At 38.3% G+C, this 22,534-nt stretch overlaps 1 protein-coding gene and 1 long non-coding RNA gene across 2 annotated transcripts in view; one reads left to right on the top strand and one right to left on the bottom strand.

The window, feature by feature from the left end:
- The window catches only part of LOC134677175 (uncharacterized), a 163,998-nt gene that overhangs the window by 132,364 nt on the left and 9,100 nt on the right, over nt 1-22,534 (top strand). The window lies entirely within an intron of this gene.
- Nucleotides 11,251-22,473, bottom strand: LOC134677100 (uncharacterized). Its single transcript, XM_063535555.1, has 3 exons — nt 22,372-22,473; nt 15,945-16,333; nt 11,251-11,618 (listed from the first exon to the last, which is right to left on the bottom strand). The coding sequence occupies exons 2-3, from the start codon at nt 16,327-16,329 to the stop codon at nt 11,524-11,526; spliced, it is 480 nt and encodes a 159-aa protein (XP_063391625.1). The 5' UTR covers nt 16,330-16,333; nt 22,372-22,473; the 3' UTR covers nt 11,251-11,523.

Consider the following 22,534-nt stretch of genomic DNA (forward strand, 5'->3'; position numbering starts at 1 on the left):
ATTCCACTGACTTGCACGCGCACTCATTTCAAACCTAGAAATGAGTCCGCGCGAACGTTTACTATGAAACAAGTCAAACCTGCAGAATGCGCACCTGAAAAACCGAAATGTAGGTGTAGTTCCGCTGGCCGAATATTCGGCGGCCGGATACCGGATATTCGGCCGATGGTCAGGCCGAATATCCGGTATCCGGTATTCGGGCAAACAACTATCCGTTGCATCTCTAAAGCCCCCTCCAGACTATGCGCGTGAATCGCGGGCGAAGCCGCGAACGCGAGTGTGGAGTCGATTTCGCTGTCCGCGAAAATCGACGCCACACTCGCGTTCGCGGCTTCGCGCCGCGATTCGCGCACGAGTGTGGAGGAGGCTTAATAATAAATAATACACACAATCTCAACCAATCATAGAAGGTAGGATCCTAATAGAAGTGGTATACGCGTGCGTCCGTGAGGTAGAAAGTAGGACCAAAAAGTCTGCAGCGGATTTGATAGCGCACGCAGTGCAAGTGTCATTTATACGTCATAATTTCATAGAAGTTTGACGTTTAAAATAACACTTTCAGGCACTGGTCCCACCGCGAGCTAGTAAGCTATGAGCTATCGGCTATAAACACGAACAAAAGATAAGCACTCCCGTGTAAATAAAAGAGACACGGCGATATTTATAGTTACTCGCCCAGCGGTGAGCTATAAAAATATCGCCGTGTCTCTTTTATTTACACGGTAGTGCTTATCTTTTGTTCGTGTTTATAGCCGATAGCTCATAGCTTACTAGCTCGCGGTGGGACCAGTGCCTCACTGCGTGGGCTATCAAATCCGCTGCAGACTATTCTTGGTCTGACGCTACAAAACATACGCAATGCGACACTATGATTGGTCGAATTTATTTGTTGCCCACCATAATCCACACTAAATTTACGGCGGGCAACAAAAAATATGTGAGACTGTGACAAGGACAAACAATAATAGTGCTTTCACTGCTACTTCTACTGAAAGATACATAAGACTATCCCGTTCTGTCAGTTACCCCCACCACTCATGACAGAACCAGTTATATCCTAGATTCATGCAATCAATCTATCGATCAAACGCCGGAGTGCAACGAAAATCGAATGCAATTGTCAGTAACGTCCGTGGAGGCGTGAGCCCCCATTCGCACAACAGCTTTTTCAACGCGCGTTAAAAAAGCGCTTGAATCTGTCCACACTCTAAATTCGACTTAACGACCAAGGCTTAAAGTCGAAAATCCAACAACGCTTGATAAAAAGCGCCACCGCTGTCGTGTGAATACACACATGGTTTTTATCCATTTGTGTCATTCAAACGCTTTTTTAACGCGCGTTGAATGTTGACTCGTGCGAATGGGGGCTTAGTAAAATTTGATGAAAACGCCCACCAGACGCTCGTACCGGACCGCGACCTGTTCGATCGGGTGGAAGGTGCTTAAGGTCCTTTTCCATACGTCCATTAAGGACGCAGCTATGAGTGAAAGTGAGAAACATAAGCTGACCGGACCAAGGTCGCATTCCGGTACGCCTGTCTATTAGCACTATTACAATACTTGTCTAATTTATTTTTCAGCTACGGATACAATACAATGACACAACAGTGCCAAAAATTTACTTATGGAGGATGCCAGGGAAATGACAATAATTATCCAAGTTTAGACGCCTGTCAACAAGCTTGTGAGCATACTTTAAATTTGAAAATTTCGGCGATATTGTGATGTTTAATTAAAAATAAAAATGTTTTGTTTATATTTTCACTGTTTATTATTAAGTAAAAAGTAATTATACCCGATCAAACTTTGCCAGAAGAAAAAGGCGCGAAATTTAAATTTTCTATGGGACGATAACTCTTCGCGCCTATATTTTTATTTTATTTTTTCTATTGACGGAATGACTAGAGCCTGCGCGCACTTCGATTAAAATTTTTGCGACACGATATTAAAATCGCACTGTCATAGTCATAGGTACATATTTTCTAGTCGCATGTGCGCGCACCGACATATAATCACATACGTTGCATTTCTGCAACAAAATTATCGCGCGACAAAAAATCGTAGTGCGCGCTTAGCCTTATAGGTAGGTTGGTCTATAGGTAGGTCTACCGTTTAACTGCGGCGGATGGTAAAAAGGTATTTCCAAAGGAAGTATTATGAAGTGAGATAAAGTGACCCGCCCCGGCTTTGCACGGGTTACACAAAACCATAAACCCGTGCAATCATGAATATGAATAATATGACACCAGGGCCCAGTTTTATAAAGTTACAAGTTTACAGGCGTTTACTGGCAACACTTGCTCCGTTTTTTTAAATTTGCGTTTTATAAAAGTACTGTGTTACAATTTTACAGGTTACAGGTACAAGTGCCTGTAGCTCAACCATAGACGAAAATACGGGAGTTTTATAGTTTTAAACTCATAATCGAACAGGCGTTTTATAAAAAAATTGTAAATTACAAGTGTAGATTGGTACACTTGTAACAAAAACTTACATACGTCTTGAGTCCTGTAACAGCACAACAGCAGTTACTTGTAGACTCGTTTTCTGAGAGATTTTAAACTTTACTCTTTATTGTTAAGCACCAACGCCAACGATTGTGCCAGGGCATGCATACTTTTCCATGCACTGACCTTATCAGTTTTTGTTAATGTATCTAAAATATATAGTAAATAGGAAATAAAGTGACAATATGTTTGATATTGATTTTATTGACGATTCGTTTTATTTTATCTACTAGGAAATGGAAAGGGATTATTGCCGATATTTGTCGTTGATTTATTAGCATTCGCCTCTTTATATAAGTATAGTGCATTCACATTATGGTAAAGTGTACTATTCGTAATTTTCGATACACACCGTATTTATCTTTGAGCCGCTACCGAAACGATACATCTTAATGTAAGAATGTGAAAGAGTACCTACTTATTTACATGTTATTTACTTATTACGTAAATATTTCATTAAATCTAACTTAATCTGAATCTGAAAACGGCCCAAAAAGTATATCCTTGGCACGCCGCTCTCAACCACTCGATTTTTCCTTCATTTCTGGCCATTTTTCCAGTAATTAATATTTTACAGCAAACAAAAACACATAATTTTGTAGAGAACCGAGTATCTATGACACACGTTTTTTGACGTGAAACGTAGGTAAACGTCTTTAAAAACCCGTAGAGGGGCTCGGATCAAAAACCGATGTAACGAAAAAGTGTTATGGCGCGGCGGCTTATATCTCCGAAACTATAATACCTATAAACATAGTTTTGATACAGATGTGTAGAAGAAAGTAGCCATTACTCGGAACAGCACGTGCCGCTGACATAGATGGCGCTGATTCTGCGCTAGACACGACGTATTCGGAGCAAAAATGACCCCTATTTTCAGTGTTCATTTAGTAATGACTCATCAGCCCATTAACCGATTTCGGTAAAATTCATGTCATTTGATAGATCTTACTTTATTTTAATGAAATATGAGTAAAATAAAGTACATGGAATTATAATAAGCTTTTAAAAAATAAAAGTGTGACAGTTTTTACAGAATTTTTATCACTGCTCTTGTTTGAGGCCACCTTGTGCGAAAAAAAGGGCGCAAAACTGACAAAATATACCTGAAATAGTAAGATAAAGCAATAACGGTTCTTTTAATACCACATTCACCATAGTAATACATGCTCATCTCCTCAAATAATGCATTAGCATCTATGGCGGCGCGGCGGCGCGAGTTACTTTGATAGAACACATATAACGTATGACGGCTGCTTGACAATCCCGGGTTCCTAATGCTAGTAAGTATATAGTAATCTTAGTTAGGTACTTTCTGATGTAATGGGTAAAACATAGTTTAGAAAAGGTCACTTCTGTGGACAATAGGTACTATAAAAGGTAACGACTGTGGTTCATATATATCCCGTTTTTCTCATTTGAGTCTCAAGTATTGAATGAAATATTCTGCCTGTAAAGGTGCTGCGTAAAAAATTGCTTTTAGATTCCCTTAAATGCGATGGCTACAGGAAAAACACGAACGTGTTTGCTATAAAACGTGTATTACCCGTATAAAATATCTATTCTCGTAATTTTGGTGTGTTATTTACAAAAAAATTGTACCTAATCGTTACATTCATTACTCCAAAATGAATTGATCATTTAATTATTTAAATAGGTGTGACGCAGTAATTAATTATTTTAAAATTACCCATCAAATGCTGTATTCAAGTTCATCTAGATACAGTGAATCATTATGACCCCAAATAATCTTTACAGATAAAATTTAGATATTACTCAAATATGTGCGACTTCGGTATTCAAACACAAAGCAATAGTACAAGAGTCCTAACTAAATGCGAAGGTTGAAGGCTGCGCTCTACGTAAGGTCGAAGGCAAGAAGCGTCCAGGATGTCAGTGCTTTAACACAGAACAATATTACAAGTGTCTAAATGCGAAGGCCGAAGGCCGAGCTCCGCGTAGGGCCGAAGGCCCGAAGCGTCCAGTCTGTCAGTTCTGTGTTTAACCACTGACATCCTGGACGCTTCGGCCTTCGCATTTAGACACTTGTAATATTGTTCTGTGTTATAGCATTTAAATCCTGGACGCTTCGGGCCTTCGGCCCTACGCGGAGCTCGGCCTTCGGCCTTCGCATTTAACTTGTACTATTTTTCTGTGCTAAAGTACTGATGTCCTGCACGCTTCGGGCCGTCGGTCCTACGCGGAGCTCGGCCTTCGCATTTAGACACTTGTGCTATTGTTTTATGTTAAAGCACTTAAATCCTGGACGCTTCGGGCCTTCGGCCCTACGCGGAGCTCGGCCTTCAGCCTTCGCATTTAGACACTTGTATTATTGTTATGTGTTAAAGCACTGACATCTTGGACGCTTCGGGCCTTCGGCCCTACGCGGAGCTCGGCCTTCGGCCTTCGCATTTAGACACTTGTACTATTGTTCTGTGTTATAGCACTTAAATCCTGGACGCTTCGGGCCTTCGGCCCTACGCGGAGCTCGGCCTTCAGCCTTCGCATTTAGACACTTGTACTATTGTTCTGAGTTAAAGCACTAACATCCTGGACGCTTCGGGCCTTCGGCCCTACGCGGAGCTCGGCCTTCGGCCTTCGCATTAAGACACTTGTATTATTGTTCTGCGCTAAAACACTGATATCCTGGACGCTTCGGGCCTTCGGCCCTACGCGGAGCTCGGCCTTCGGCCTTCGCATTTAGACACTTGTACTATTGTTTTGTGTTATAGTACTTAAATCCTGGACGCTTCGGGCCTTCGGCCCTACGCGGAGCTCGGCCTTCGGCCTTCGCATTTAGACACTTGTACTATTGTTCTGTGTTAAATCACTAACATTCTGGACGCTTCGGGCCTTCGGCCCTACGCGGAGCTCGGCCTTCGGCCTTCGCATTTAGACACTTTTACTATTTTTCTGTTCTAAAGCACTGACATCTTGGACGCTTCGGGCCTTCGGCCCTACGCGGAGCTCGGCCTTCGGCCTTTGCATTTAAACACTTTTACTATTGTTCTGTGTTATAGCACTTAAATCTTGGACGCTTCGGGCCTTCGGCCCTACGCGGAGCTCGGCCTTCGGCCTTCGCATTTAGACACTTGTACTATTGTTCTGTGTTAAAGCACTAACATTCTGGACGCTTCGGGCCTTCGGCCCTACGCGGAGCTCAGCCTTCGGCCTTCGCATTTAGACACTTGTAATATTGTTATGTGTTTAAGCACTGACATCTTGGACACTTCGGGCCTTCGGCCCTACGCGGAGCTCGGCCTTCGGTCTTCGCATTTAGACACTTTTACTATTGTTCTGTGCTATAGCACTTAAATCCTGGACGCTTCGGGCCTTCGGCCCTACGCGGAGCTCGGCCTTCGGCCTTCGCATTTAGACACTTGTACTGTTGTTCTGTGTTAAAGCACTAACATTCTGGACGCTTCGGGCCTTCGGCCCTACGCGGAGCTCGGCCTTCGGCCTTCGCATTTAGACACTTTTACTATTGTTCTGTGTTATAACACTTAAATCCTGGACGCTTCGGGCCTTCGGCCCTACGCGGGCTCAGCCTTCGGCCCTCGCATTTAGACACTTGTACTATTGTTCTGTGTTAAAGCACTAACATTCTGGACGCTTCGGGCCTTCGGCCCTACGCGGAGCTCGGCCTTCGGCCTTCGCATTTAGACACTTGTAATATTGTTATGTGTTTAAGCACTGATATCTTGGACGCTTCGGGCCTTCGGCCCTACGCGGAGCTCGGCCTTCGGCCTTCGCATTTAGGCACTTCTACTATTGTTCTGTGCTATAGCACTTAAATCCTGAACGCTTCGGGCCTTCGGCCCTACGCGGAGCTCGGCCTTCGGCCTTCGCATTTAGACACTTGTACTATTGTTCTGTGTTAAAGCACTAACATTCTGGACCTTCGGCCTTCGCATTTAGACACTTGTAATATTGTTATGTGTTTAAGCACTGACATCTTGGATGCTTCGGGCCTTCGGCCCTACGCGGAGCTCGGCCTTCGGCCTTCGCATTTAGACACTTGTACTATTGTTCTGTGTTATAGCACTTAAATCCTGGACGCTTCGGGCCTTCGGCCCTACGCGGAGCTCGGCCTTCGGCCTTCGCATTTAGACACTTGTACTATTGTTCTGTGTTATAGCACTTAAATCCTGGACGCTTCGGGCCTTCGGCCCTACGCGGAGCTCGGCCTTCGGCCTTCGCATTGGCGGTCCACACCACGTTTCACGTCAGCCATAGCGGCTGTGTCCCTGATACAGCCTCTCTCATTTTTTTAAAATAGTGATGTCCTTCACACCTGTAGATTTCACATGTAATCGAGATTGACCGTGGTTCTTTAAAACTGTAATTATTTATGTGTATTTATAAAACACCTGTAGCCGTTCACAGTGCATTACAGGTGCCTGTAGCCTGTACTCTTGTAACTTTATAAAACTGGGCCCAGGCTGGCCGTATGCTTATTTGCCACAGAGTTGTATAAATAAAATCTAACAAAACTTTACGCCTGCGTTAAATAAAACAATAAAACAGATTTTCCATTTTTATGCAGACATCAACATACATTTTATCTAAGTATTATCTAGTATTAAGAACAAATCGTAAAAATAATTTATTTCAGTTTATATTAAATTAACGTATTAGATAACGAAGAAATAAACACCTTATTAGGTCCAAAAATACAATTAGGTATAACATGAGGACAAAACTACAGGTCAAAAACTTAAAGACTGCCCCTTGTATGTGCCTATTAAGTATAATATGTACTAGAGATGCAACGGATAGTGTTCGTCTGGATACCGGATTTTCGGCCTGAACGTCGGCCGAATATTCGCTATCCGGCCGGCAGAACTACGTATACCTATATATATTTCGGTTTTTCAGGTCCGCATTGTGCAGGTTTTTACCTGTTTCGTAGTGAACGTTCGCGTGGACTCATTTCTAGGCTCTAAATGAGGGCGCGTGCAAGTGACTGGAATGTAGGAATGTTTAAATTGTTTTAAAATAATAAACGAGAATGATTCATTGATTATGACCGTGATACTTTACTATGCAGTATATCCTGCCGGATAGTAGCTAGGTCACTATCCGGGATCCGACCGGATATTTAAAAAAGCCGGATACCGGATACTAACAGAATATCCGGTGCATCTCTACTATGGCTTATTTTAGGGTAGATTTACTTTTATTTAAATACCTAAAGCTAAGTAAATAAATATGAATAGACACATATCTAGGCATAAATTTGAGGCAGTTCTTTCTCACCTAAGTATATCAATCAGGTATTATGCAACTACAATTTCGTTTAATATATAATTACATGCTACTTTAAAAAGGATGACGGCGCGATTCGGGAAATGAATTAGAGATTTACTAGATACTTATGAAATAGTAAAGATATGTGACGTTCCACGGCAAAAGGTACCTTATGGCGGTTGGCGGTTGGGTTGATGGTTAACGCCGCTATATTATTGCGGCCGACATAAGGTACCGTGGAACATCACATACCTTTACTATTTCATATCTAGTGAATCTAATTAATTTTCCGAATCGCATCCTGACTCATTTCTATGATGGCTGATCGGTGGTCACGTGGTGCTTTCCATATATCTATCATATATCTAAAAGGAAGCTCCGGTCCGGTCTAGCGTGTCATTCTTAAACCTGTTTCACAACTTATTAAGTAGGTGTTTTAATCTTAAAATTAGTCCATTTGAATATACCTACGTTATAGAATAATTATGGAATGTTTCGAAGCAAGGTATACGGACATTTTCACTTAAAAGTTTAGGTGCCATTAACTTTTTTCGAAAATCGATCAACTTTTAGGTTAATTTCTACTCAGAATCACGAGGACTATCAATTCAAAAAGCAAAGTGTCCCATAAAAATGTCACTTTTGTAACGCATTTTCACATACCTACATTTTGTATGGAGATTGGACCGTTACAAAACTGACACCCAAAATTTGTATGAAAAACTGGGGGCCCTTTTTTCTGTCTCATTCAATAATAGGTACTCGTGGTTCCAAGTCTAAATATTTCGAAAAAAAAGTAAATGGTACCATTTTTTCTGAAAACCCCCATATAGGTTATAAGGGGCTATTCATAAATTACGTCATTTCAAATTAGGGGACGGGGGTCTGGACATCGGATGACGGTAGCATGAAGTAGGAGGAAATGGGGTCGTTTGAAGCATGATTTTTGTTTGATTATAGGGGGGGGGGGGGTCGAAAATCGACAAAAATCGATGACGTAATTTATGGACAGCCCCTAAGTACAATAAAAAAACGTCGAATCAATTCGTTCATCAGTTTGATAAATTATAATAAAAACTTGTACATACCTAATTAACTTTGTGCCTAATATCAATCGAGATTGATTTGTAACATACTTACTCAAAAAAGCAAAAGGGATTGTTTTCGTAATAAATATTTTTAACCCTTGAACGCCAAACATGTCTAATGTTGTCGCGAGTTGTCGTGGTCGTCCCACTTTGTCATTTGCCAAATCGGTGCAAAGTTAGTTTAGATGGACTCTATAAGAATGGTTGAGGACACAATAACACCTTTAAGGTTCCATGCAGCGAAATGCTATACATGGAAGTATTCTGTCCGCTCAATTATGACCCAACGCAAACTACCCCGCGATAGGCGGTACTTACAAACTGCTCGATTGGCAATCTCAGTACGACCGAGATGACAGTCAGTGACAAATGGCTAAATTGATTTATAAAAACAACGTTTTATTGTAATTAAAAATATATTCATGTGTCGTGAAGTGGTGCAGAAGTTATTTTAGTTCATACCTAGGACAGTGGAATCACTTTTCACTTGTAGTAAACAGATAACTGCAGTAGAATTTGGAAAAAACATGACGATTTGTTTTCAATACTACCGTGCTAAGCTAAAACGTAACAACTGCATACGACTTTCATAACAACATACGACTTTTTAAATTGCGAGGATAATAGGGATGGTGTTATGCTAAATGAAGTAGACTATTTTATTAACTTGTGTTTGGTTTAGGTATTTTCTATATAATTATAAATGTAGTAATAAATTCCTTCTTACAGATTTGTATTTTTCTTTTTTATTTCATGAGATGGAGCTAAAAAAACTACCTAGTTATTTCAAATTAATAATCAATTTTGGTATTGTCATTTTACATTACTTTCCATTCAGATTCCCACAAGATGCTATTCGCAGAGAACTATGGAAAAAAGCTGTCCAATTAGAGAGACATGAAATTGAGTGGATGTCTGGCAAGATATCTAGAATATGTTCTATTCATGAGATATAACCCGTGAGATAATCATACCCGGTCTCCTATATGTAGATACACTTTTCCTATCATGCTTTCACTGAATTAATTTAACAAATACACACATTATCGGAAAATGTTGATCATTTGAATCCACCCTCTACTGTCACATATATGTAGGTTCTCTCTCAAGCCATTTCCGTCAGTAGACAAGAGCGGCAAACATATTAACTCACATTATAGACGGGTCTAACGCGAATTATATTCAATTACCTTGATTTACTGACGTAAAATCAGTTTCGTTTCGTATAATGTGAGTTAATATGTGTTCAAAACGCGAAAGTTTAAAATATTATAAGAGAGGCAAATTTTGAAAAAGTAAGCGCGCGAACGGCTGTGGTCCTATACAAAATTTTAATTTTGCACCTTTTTCTACTGACAAACTTGCTTGACCGGCTATATACATATAAAATATTCTGAACTGAAAGTGGTGATTTATTGTGACTCCGCCTGTTCAAATATTTTTGACCCGATTCGTGTACCCGTGTAAATTTTGCAGACTGTATAGCCAGTCCGATTTCTAAGATCAAGTTCGCCATACATTTACTATGGCGTACTTGATCTTAGAAAAACGGTCAGACTATACCTGAACGTGAATTCGCACTGCCATACAGATTGATAATAAAATATACAAAATACTTATTATAGCGGAATACATTTATACAACAATGATATATTTACTTATGTTGAGTTAGTCTGTCATTTCATAACAACATTTTAACTAGTTATCTTTTAATCTTCATTAAATTATTATACGTGAATTATTTGACTGGTTCTTCAATGTATGGCATAAACCTGTCCCTGTCCAAGTCATATTCTAATCAAATATGGACCGCGAACTCTCAGCGGCCAGTACGTACAGCAAGAAGGTTATTAGCGGATTAATGTCGCTGATTGGTAGTTATTGACATTATATGCATTTCATCTACACTTAGCTATGTACCATTAGTGTAATAAAGATGACTATTATTTCGTTTACCAGCTTTGATTACAGTCTCTGTAAACGCTTCGTCTTATTTGAATGTAGGCGTAATTGTGTATGTGTGCTAATTTGGCCCGAGAATTTGAACGGTAATGTTCCTAAAGGCGGTATCCATGGTTATATATGATCGCAGGTTCCATGGCGTCCAAACGGTTAAAATTTACAAGGGATTATTTCAGTAAAGTAGTCTTTGATATTTTATAGAGTTAGACCGTAAAAAGTCTGCAGCGATTTTGATAGCCCACGCAGTGCAAGTGTCATTTTAAACTTCAAACTTCTATGAAATTATGACGTATAAATAACACTTACACTGCGTAGGCTATCAAATCCGCTGCAGACTTTTAATGGTGTGACTATAAATAATTTGGCACTTATATTTGAGGACAAGTTTAAAAATGGTTCATACGAACGTTTCAAGGTTTAAAGTAGGGTTAAAATATAGAACAGAAATTAAATAAAACATATATTATATCCTTAAGAAATAAAATTAAAAACTGTGTAATTGTAAATGCTTCGAGCCTGTATAGTTCACGTTTATATCGCTTATCGATATCGATAAAATTGTCATGTCATTTCTTAACCGCGATTAAATTGACATTAGGATAAAACACGACACGCATTAGTCAAAACACATATAATAATTTGACATGACAAGTTTTATCCACAGCGATAAAACGATAAAAACTAGAGTACAGTTTGTCGATGGTCAGGTCGGTAGGTCATTTCTTCTTCTTCATCTGCTTAGCTTTCTTCTTTTCTTCCCTTTTAACTTCTTTGTCTTTTATGGACTTGTAGAGTTTGTAGCCGAAGAATACTGGAATGAGAAAATTTTCATGTTAGTTATTTTATTTTTAATCGCTTTTTATAAATTATCAAATCGTCAGGTTTTTTTGTATTACGTGTAGGGATCATTCTATTTAAGTTGTACACTACACTTTTTTTCGTGATTGGAAAATCCCTTTTTTTAACTATGAAAAAATGCCTATAATAAATAGTATAGAACGCTCATTTGTTCCTTGCATATAAAATGCAATGGCGTAGTACTTCATAGTTACAAAAACCAGACAAGTGCGAGTCGGTCTCGCCCACAGAGCGTTCCGTACTTTTTAGTATTTGTTTTTATAGCGGCAACAGAAATACATCATTTGTGAAAATTTCAACTGCCTATCTATCACGGTTCATGAGATACAACCTGGTCACAGACAGATAGACGGACAGACAGACAGATGGGCAATGGAGTCTTGGTAATAGCTAGGATACCAGTTTTTACCCTTTGAGTACTGAACCCTAAAAGCAGACTATAGGTGACTTTTATTAGTTCTATCAGTTCTTTTGTATAATCATTGGCGATACTACTTGTTAAAATATTGTCAGCATGTATAGCTGAGCCAGCTCAAACTCAAAAACATAGCTTTGTTAGGCCTTTAAAAGCCACGCCTAATAGACTGACAAGAAATTGTAGAATTTAAAAAACATCGTAGTGCCGTCCCTTTCAAATCAACTTAATCAACCTAAGAAAACGGGACGACACTACGTTAGCATTTTTTAATTTTTAGTATTTCTTGTCGGTCTATATTAATGTATTAACTGTAATTGTGCGCATCAGTTGACGTGTTTACCGGTCAAATGGTTAAGAGCATACCAGCGTGTGCAGATGATTTTGGACGCCTGGCCCGCTTAGCCAGTAATAATTTCGAGATAACCTAATTGTTTGTCGAACTTTAACGCCTTATAGATTAATAGGTATCGATTTTTCCTAATTAAGATGTAATCACTTAATCAGCCATATTTAATGATATTATAGATAATATCAGTGTAGATGTAGAGTAGGCATTCAACAATATAAATAAATACTGGCTCTGTGAGCAGTGTGAACTGTAATGGCTCCTCTACACGATGGGCCAGCGCCGGCCAATCCAAGAGACGCAGCCATGCGGTAGAAGATAGGAATATCACTTGCTTCCTCTAACGCATAAATGCGTCTCTTGGAGTGGCCGGCGTTGGCCCATCGTGTAGAGGAGCCATAAGATATAGCCAACCTCATTTTGTACAAGCTGGTGGCCTAGCCAAGATGACGATCGCTTGCGCTTCGCCATCGAATCGCTTTGTGTCTCTCTATCACTCTTCCATATTAGTGTGACAGTGTGTAGAGTTTCGTTCGCTACGGAGCGTTAGCAATTTGCATGTTGGCTACGCGGCCTGAAACGCTTTGGTCTCGCTTCGAGTTCGCTTGGCCAATAATTGGTCAATTGACCGAGCTATAGACCCATATAGTAAGCTCAAAAAGGCTTGTGTGATGGGCTGACGGGTATGGAGTAGTATACGTATGTATTTTAGTGGGTTAGTGCAACGATAATAAAAGTATATTATGCTTAAATATAGCAGAAAACACTCAAACCTCAAGAACAAATATTTTCTAGACACGCGGCAGCGTGTCAAGCCAAGTTCAAGCAAAGGAACTGGCTAGCCAGCGCCGAGTGTAATATTACACGAACCACTTGGTGCCACTTTTGACCCTTCTATAACTCAAAACATCTTTGACGTAAACACATAAAACTACGTGTGTTTAATTATATCCATAAGGATATCTAGAAGCCCAAATTTCATGAAGCTAGCTCAAACGGTTATAAAGGTATGAAGTTCAAAAAGTCGTAAATTTTAAGACTGACTTATGACTTATAGTACCTAAACCTAACCTACTTCCAGATGACCTAGAAGGATGAAATTTGGAATCCAGCTTGGTTATTGTGTGTAACCGTAGGAAAAAATCTAAAAATAAAATAAAGTTAAAAAATAGGGGTGGTCCCCATACAAAAAAACCACTTTTTATTGGGACTGACATATAAGTACCTAAACCTAACCTACTTCCAGATGACCTAGAAGGATGAAATTTGGAATCCAGCTCGGTTATTGTGTGTAACTGTAGGAAAAAATCTAAAAATAAAATAAAGTTTAAAAATAGGGGGGGTCCCCATACAAAAATCCATTTTTTATTGGGACTGATATAAGTACCTAAACCTAACCTACTTCCAGATGACCTAGAAGGATAAAATTTGGAATCCAGCTCGGTTATTGTGTGTAAGCGTAGGAAAAAATCTAAAAATAAAAAAAAGTTAAAAAATAGGGGGGGTCCCCATACAAAAAAAATATTTTTTTATTGTAGCGTTGGAACCGTTACAAGCAGATATTTGAAACTACCCCAATATATGTATTATTATATTTGCTATATTAAAATAAAGTTTAGTCAAAAAATAAGTGGTGCCCCATACAAAAAACTTTTAATACGCTCTAAACAACCGGCCAACGGTGTGTCGTCGGCGGCGCGCGGTACCACATAATTATACAAAGAACAGAAGTAAAAACCATACAGCGGAAACACAAGAAAAAACATTAAATCTCAATACCTGCCTAGTTTTCTTTACAAAAAGTATTGATATCCCACCAAAAACATAAATGTAAAAAAGGAGAGCCAAGTTCAATACAAAAATTATGCTTGGCTGTGGGGCTCGCCGCAAAAAGAATGGAGATCTAAATGACTGCCACTGCCAAGTTCTATGCAAAATCCAAATATGTATTTATAGGAACAAAATAACATTATAAACAAGTATTAAACTCTATTTCTTTGCTTTATTGGATACCTATAACAATTGCTGTTATTTAAAAAAATGTGAGATCTTAAAGTAGGTTAGATTTGGCTTGGCCAGGTTTTATCAGAATTACAATATATATAAAATGATTGATATAATGAAAACTGGCCAAGTCAAATCTAACCTACTTTAAGATCTCACATTTTTTTAAATAACAGCAATTGTTATGGGTATCCAACAAAGCAAAGAAATAGAGTTTAATACTTGTTTATAATGTTATTTTGTTCCTATAAATACATATTTGGATTTTGCATAGAACTTGGCAGTGGCAGTCATTTAGATCTCCATTCTTTTTGCGGCGAGCCCCACAGCCAAGCATAATTTTTGTATTGAACTTGGCTCTCCTTTTTTACATTTATGTTTTTGGTGGGATTAATAAACACACAAACAAATGGTATTGGGCTTTGGATCCAGGATCTCCAGTTTTCTTGGCCAGACTAGGCCAGGAGGCCGTAAAGGGCCCTGTACATATTGGGCCAGCGATGGCCAGTCCAAGGGACACAGCCATGCGGTAGAATGAGATAGCAATATCACTTGCTCCCTCATAAATGGCCCACGCTGGCCCAATATATACAGGGGCCGTTAAACGCATTACAATGTAGTAAAGATGAATGAGCAAGCAGCAGCTAAAAGGTTAATCTATTTTAGATTCACTGCTGGTCTAGTAACCTCAAAGATGCATAGTTTAGGTATGCAATTACATACCTAAACTATTCATCTTTGAGGTATATAGGGGTAGGTGAATTATGCATCATATGAAAAATTGGAATATCCTGACAATAATTTGAACATCACTCTAAAAAAGTCTGATATTTCCCAAATGGCCGTTCCTCCAATAATCAACCCCCGCCTCGCGTAATGGTTAAAAGTATAAATGATAGTGATAGATAGGGATAAAGTAAAAAAGCGCCTATTAAATCCCATATACCACATATTTCGTGGGCCACTATCCCCTTTCACTCGCCACCATATGTAGCTAAAGAGAAGACTCTTTAAAACGAGTTTTTTGTACATTTGTACATTTTGTACATTGACCTCTTCCCATCTCTATCGACCACACGTCGTTTTATTGCTGTCCCGCCCATGTTGACAGCTGTCAAATTGTCAATGACACTGTGCTCAGGATAGCAATATAATTATGTACAAAAATCCTTGTGCTAAGCGTCTTTTCATAACCAGCATAACCATCCCTTAACTGTGCCCAACTCAAAAACTGGCTTCTAGTGGTTGAGGGTTCTAAAAAAACCTGACACTCGCCAAGTCCCCCTGCAATCCTGACAAAAGTCCAAAAATCCTGACATATGGCAACTCTAAATAGGGAAAACTACCCAAAGATTGACCATATACAAAACGAAGCTACGCTACGTTAAGATACCAGAAAGTTTTTATCAGAAACATCTAGCATAAAAACGTTTGTCCTTAACCGTCCTTTTTACACGGAATACGGAGACAACATTTAACAAATCTGCTTTATAATGAAATCTTTTACATACCTAAAAGTATCACGAACAGAATTATCGCTCCCCCAATCAACATCAGCTGGAACCTAACAGCCTCCTCAATGGCCTCCTGAATCCCGCTCATGTCAAACGCATTAGGATCCTGCAATTTCATTGAAATCTTGCTCACTATCGCCTCTTTCATTTTACTAGTAAATTCCTCCCTTTCTACATCTGTCATAGCGTTATATTTCTCTATAACATCTTTTAATTTATCCTGGACGCCTTCAGCATCCTCGTCTTGAGGTACCTGATCGACCATGTTTCTGAGCATAGACATGACGTCCATGTTTTTGATGGATTCCTGTAGTTTTTCGCCGATGGCGCCAGCGATGTTTATTTTTGGCGCGTCTTCGTGATCCATGATTTCGTCGGCCATTGTGCTATGGCGGGAAACCAAAGATAATTAGTATTTTTTTTAATTTTTGGATGCGTTCAGATTTAAGTATGGTTTGTTCAGTTTTTTAATGACAGCGTTTTACACAAAAATAAAACGCTAATTAAATAACTTACCCTATTCGGAACCTAATAATAATATTGAGAATGGCAACCCTGTTGTCGGTCGTATTGTCCTTTTCTAGCATATACGTCCCTCTCTCTCCCACACTCCCACCACACAGCAGTTTGCTTTTTGGCGGTTGTCGCAAAAACTAATTTCCAACTCATTGTCTCAAAATTATACATATTTACACCAGGCAGGATTAAAACTTTAGGTTCCGAATAGGGTAAGTTATTTAATTAGCGTTTTATTTTTGTGTAAAACGCTGTCATTAAACAACTGTACCGCTATTCGGAACCTAATAATAATATTGAGACGTGTTTGTTATCGCCTGGTGGTGGGAAGACGCCAAGCCAATGTGATTATACATGTACTTATTATGTATATGTAATATTATTATATTATGAGTGTTTAATTAATTATGCAGTACACCCTTTATTTTAACACCTGTGAGGAGAGAGGTATTTAGTAAAGCATACAATTTGATATTCCATTATATTATGATACTAACTTAACATTTTATATACGTACTTAATGTACTTATAAATGTTCAAAAAGAATAAGTGAGTCACCACAAGGATGCTATACATAATTACTTAAATGTAGGTATGTGAAAACTAGGTAAAAGAAGATGTGATAAGTCAGTCTACTCTTCAAAGAGCATACAACATCTGTTATAAGGAGTGATGTAATTCAAGTATGAAAAGATAAAAATAATAAAGTACTAGAGTAGTTTTTATTTATAAGTCGCAATTATTATCAAATTTGATAATAATTATCTATAATAGTAAAGTAAGCAGTTGCAGGAATATAACAAGGACAGGACCTTTCTTATTTCCAGAATCCCTCGGGATTAGGTAGACGAATATTTTAATTATTCGTTATATCACTATCACCACAAACAGAGTTAATAAAATTAGGTACTTATTCAAATGTCATAGGGAATCACTAAATTTATTTAATGACTGTAAGCCATATACTTGGTTATAGGTTATAGTTATAGCTATAAAATGCATTTAACTCTTTTATATGCTTTACTAACGAGAACGCAAGTCACTGTACATACATAAATAAACCTTACTTAAAAGTGTGAAGGTTACTATGAGAGCTTAAGCCACAACACTCATTGTTCACTGCGCTGTGGCACTAGTTATGACGCTTTGTGGTGTTCTTGTGTAGAATTGCCACAGAACTTTATCAATAATATTTGCAGAGTCATTCTAATTAAATTCATGTTTAGCTATCATAACCTTAATTTTACTCAATAATTTGTATATATGTAGTAAGAGTAGTTTCTTAGTGGTTTACTTTATCTGGTGCCTACTGGTAGACATAAGCCTTAAAACTTTATTGGTTCTGACCGCTAAAGTGGCTTAATTTCTGTAAACTATTCATAGACATTGCTTAATTCTGAATATTCAGTGTGTAAATTATAAGGAATCAGATACTTAATTCGAAACCCTAGCTCATCGCATAGGTGCTTTTAACCGAAATACAAATTTATGTGCTTATTTCGTGATTTTACATTATTTGCTGTGGGAAACCAGGGGGTTCCCGACCATTTGCCGGGCGCCTGTGGCCCCAAAGCCACAGCGCAGAGGCCCTTTAAGAGGGACCTATTTTATCCAATGCTAGAATCAACGCTTTGTCGAATCTATTAGATATTTAGGTATACTTATCCTCCTTATGAACTAAGGATAATTGTTACTTGTTTATATTTCAATAGTAGCAAGATTGTAAATTATTTTATATTCTGAAATATAATATTACTTAATTTGGGCCAGTGTACTTTTGTATACTATATCTCTGGCCTACTACCTACTATATAGGTTAGTCTAATAACATCCCGCCTACTGGGAGGCAATATACAGAGTTCATGGATATATATTCACGATATCGCTAAGTGTGTGGATCTAGTTTTCCGACACTTGACTGCATGAAATTATTGTGTACATTTTTTACAGGTCTCGAGCAAGAAGGGTACCTATATATAGGTTGAGGTCCTTAACTTGTGGATTTGGTAATAGGAGCAAGACACAAACGGGGTGTAAATTAATTGATCCACCATGTTTCAAGAGATTCATGTGCATTGATGCCTTCAAGTTACACTGTACAGACAGACTATATACCTAACTCTTTTGCAGAGTTTTGCCAACATATTATAATAAATGACTGCATTTGTTTGGGTGTACTTGTTCCACGACAAAAACATATTTATATATATTACAATGTATTTTTGAAAAGTACTCGCCTTTCAAAATAGCTTCGCCTTTTCGCAAGGCTTGCTGCTGTTTCACATTGTGCAAAGCAACCAGTATCGCAATGCTATAATTTTGTATAAATTGAGAACTAGAGGGTCATGCCCTAGACGTGACCGCCCAGAAGTTATACTAGAATCGTTCGTGCAAACCATTAAGTCACTGTTTATTAAAAACCTTATGACTGGGTACCTTACATTCCACGGTGGGTACATTTGTTAAACGTATAGTATCAAACTATGACGAATAATGATAAGTGAATTAAGTGATAACAATATTTGGTCCGTGCATAGAAGCACGTGCCTATGAGATTAGTGCATGGGTAGTTTAAAATAAACTTAATCTGTGCATAGGAGCACTTACGATCAAGGTGGTTCGAATCCTCAAGGTTCACAAAGCAGACATAAGGATGTAAAATAAATCATTCATAAACGCCCCGTTAGGTCAGTTTTGTATATTTTTATTTCCAACATGCTTGTGCAGCACATGACAATTTTCCTATATACCATGCCAGTCAGGGATATAATAATTAAATAGGTACCTAACCTTGGTTATGTCGTGTACCTACATAGGTAGGTACTCGTAAAAATGTTAACTGAAAGACTAGTGCTCTCGAAGCAAATATAATTTATATTAATTTCTAGTCTGTCATAGCAGGCATAGACTTCAAAGGTTTTTAGATATTCATAGGGCCGCTAAACGGAACCCTTTGTACACCTTGAGCAGGCTGTTTGTGCTCTTGTAATTTTATTTTCACACCATGAGTGATATTAAACATAGCTTATTTCAGAATTGAACCGTAAGCTATGTTGTGTCGTGAGCTTAAGTGAGCCTGATTTAATTAGAGTCCACAGATTATCTGGACCTTGGAGGATTGACCACACCTTATTCTAAATATCAATATTCTGTCTGGGCTTATGGTCGAATTTAGGTGACTAAATCTCTTAGTATTATCTATGCCACCAACGTTATGAGGCTTAGCGTCTCTAGACCACAATTTTATATTAGGGTGCAAAGATTTTTTCATCTTTAAAATAAAAATGAGTCGAGATAGGCTTATATCTTAGGTTATTTCATATCTATTATATTATAATTTTAGAAATGTTAATTATTCCAATTTTGAGTTTAGCCAATAGGGTGTCCGGGACCCTTAAAATAGATTGGTAAACAATAATGAAACCTCGAATAACGAAGCCTATTTCGACTGATTTTTACCCAGAACATTATTTTGTTAGAACCCTTTTCACTTGTCCTTTGTCCAAAAGGAGGTATTTACATATTCATCTTTGTTATATTTTTATGATTGTGGCCTACTCGCTCGCCTGTGTTATGACCATATCATTTAATTTCTGACATGCCTTGCGCAGGCTTATATAGGTTGTAATATCATCATCAGTAACTTGACATCAGTTTGTGAATGAATCAAAGATTCTTTGGCACACCTTACGCAGGTGGAAACATGGCAGCCTTGCGCAGGCTTAAATAGGTACACAACATATTGGTTTCATCACAAATAACTTGACGTTAGTTTGTGACTGAATAAAAGATTCTCTTAGGCACACCTTACGCAGGTGGAACCATAACAGACATAGCTTAAGAATATCATTCAAATGAAGTCAAGGGGAAAGGATTTACTTTAATAGGCACTTTTAGAAAGTGTCATTCACGGTGACGAGATTTGCCATAACTAAACTTTAACTCTACAGTTAGCGAATATAATTTGAAATTATGAAGCAAACCATGCGTCTTCGTCAATGAATCAATCTAAACATTCCCATATCGTTAATGCCCTTTCAAGTCACAGGCTTCCGATTTTACTTAAAACGTTTACAAGTGTAGGTACTATTTATGTAGGTAGGTAGGTAGGCTTAAAGAACCGTCTTGTATGTACCTATAGTTACATATAGAATGAATAATCAAGTTATTCAAATCCAAAATAATACAAGCACATATAGCAACTACATGCAAGAGTTCTTTTAAGCTGTTAGTACCTGTTATTTATTTAAAGAGATACCTATCTACCTACATTTTAACCTTTTTTTTTTTTTTTTTTTTCAATATCCTTAGATCTAGTTGGAGAGATATACATTGATAGGGAGTGAAATACTTAAGGATTTCCATGTCATTCTTGCGCAGAGCCATGCTAATATCTCTCTTTATCTAGTCAGACTTAAGTTTACGTACTGCCGAAGTACTCACTTTCCACAAAAATAAATGCAATTCTTGCGATGTAGGTTTGTTCGTTACCTTGTGTCCCTCAGAGCGGAAATAGAAGCCCCGCGAAGCGGGGCTTCGTCGACTCCTAAGCGGGTACACATTATTTATCAGCAAGTTTATTACCAAAAAATTCATTTTGCAATATTATATTTATCCCGTAACGGGATAAACTGACAAGTTGCTGATAGATACTTGGACAGATAAACCCTACACGTCTATAAGCTTCTACCTTAATACGTAGGTTCTACGTAACACGTATTAATAACTATCCGATCCTTTCGTAATCGAAAACACAAATCACTTGAAAACTGAAGGGTATGCCTCCACACATCACCATTTAAGTGTTATACCTAATTTCAACAGTTATTATAGACACACAAAGATTTAAAGTAATAAGTAATAAGACTCAGAAGAGACTTAATGTAGGTATAATATTAATTAAATTTTAATGGTGACAAGTGCACGCTTTACCATCTCGATGTGTTTTCTACCATTATGTGTTTTAGTATTTTCATTAGCATAGCCACGGTGCGCGCAGGCAGCCTTTGAAAACTTACACATTACTATTCCGGATCGTTTTTATTTGCTAGATAGTTTAACGGACACTAAATTTAAATATTTATTTCGAACGGCAAAAGCCGTTAGAAACTGTTTTTCAATATAGTCAGCTAAACTGGGGTACAATTCAAAAACTCACCAGCAGTTTAGCTTCACGACCTTCCAGATGGAAAAACAGCAAGCCAATGAGTTGGAAATTAGTTTTTGCGACAACCGCCAAAAAGCAAACTGCTGTGTGGTGGGAGTGTGGGAGAGAGAGGGACGTATATGCTAGAAAAGGACAATACGACCGACAACAGGGTTGCCATTCTCAATATTATTATTAGGTTCCGAATAGCGGTACAGTTGTTTAATGGTAGATTTTTGACTATTGGTAAAGTAAGAGAATAAATATGTATTTAAAACCCCCATATTTTTAAATGCTACAAGTTACAACTTAGCAAAATTGAAAGATCTTATATAGCGATAAATGGGCAAATCAACTTTTAGATCGCGAAAAATTTCGCATTTTCGAGTCTGGCCAGAAGCGATGAGTTTATTAAATTTTTCTCCTATCACTTGATGAAAAAATATTTTCCGTCCAGTGTTGCCACTTTAGCTTTTAAAAACTTGTAGCTTTATAAAATGGGGCCAGCCTGTCTCTTTCGAACAACCATATGTAACGTCCTACGCTACGGGTAAAGGTACCTTATGGCGGTTGGCGCATACGCTATTATTAACGCCGCGCCAATACTATTGCGGCGCTATGCGACGTAAGCGCCAGCCGCCATAAGGTGCGTTTTGCCGTGAAACGTCACATATATGTTAGAAAGAGAGGCAAAGAACGCTTGCAGGTAATTTTGATATGAATTATTAGTTATTATTAATAGATAATTATTATTAATCTCACCGGCGTGTAATCGGGTCGGCACCTATAGATAAACTAGTCAATTATCGGCACACTGATTTGTTTGGCACTGCAACTGTCTCCGCCTTTATTACGTGTCATGGCGATATCAAATGTCAGACTCGATAGCGATATTGCTAACTATAACTATCTCTGCGACCGTTTC

Source organism: Cydia fagiglandana, chromosome 25 (genome assembly GCF_963556715.1).
Source record: "Cydia fagiglandana chromosome 25, ilCydFagi1.1, whole genome shotgun sequence".
NCBI lineage: Eukaryota > Metazoa > Arthropoda > Insecta > Lepidoptera > Tortricidae > Cydia > Cydia fagiglandana.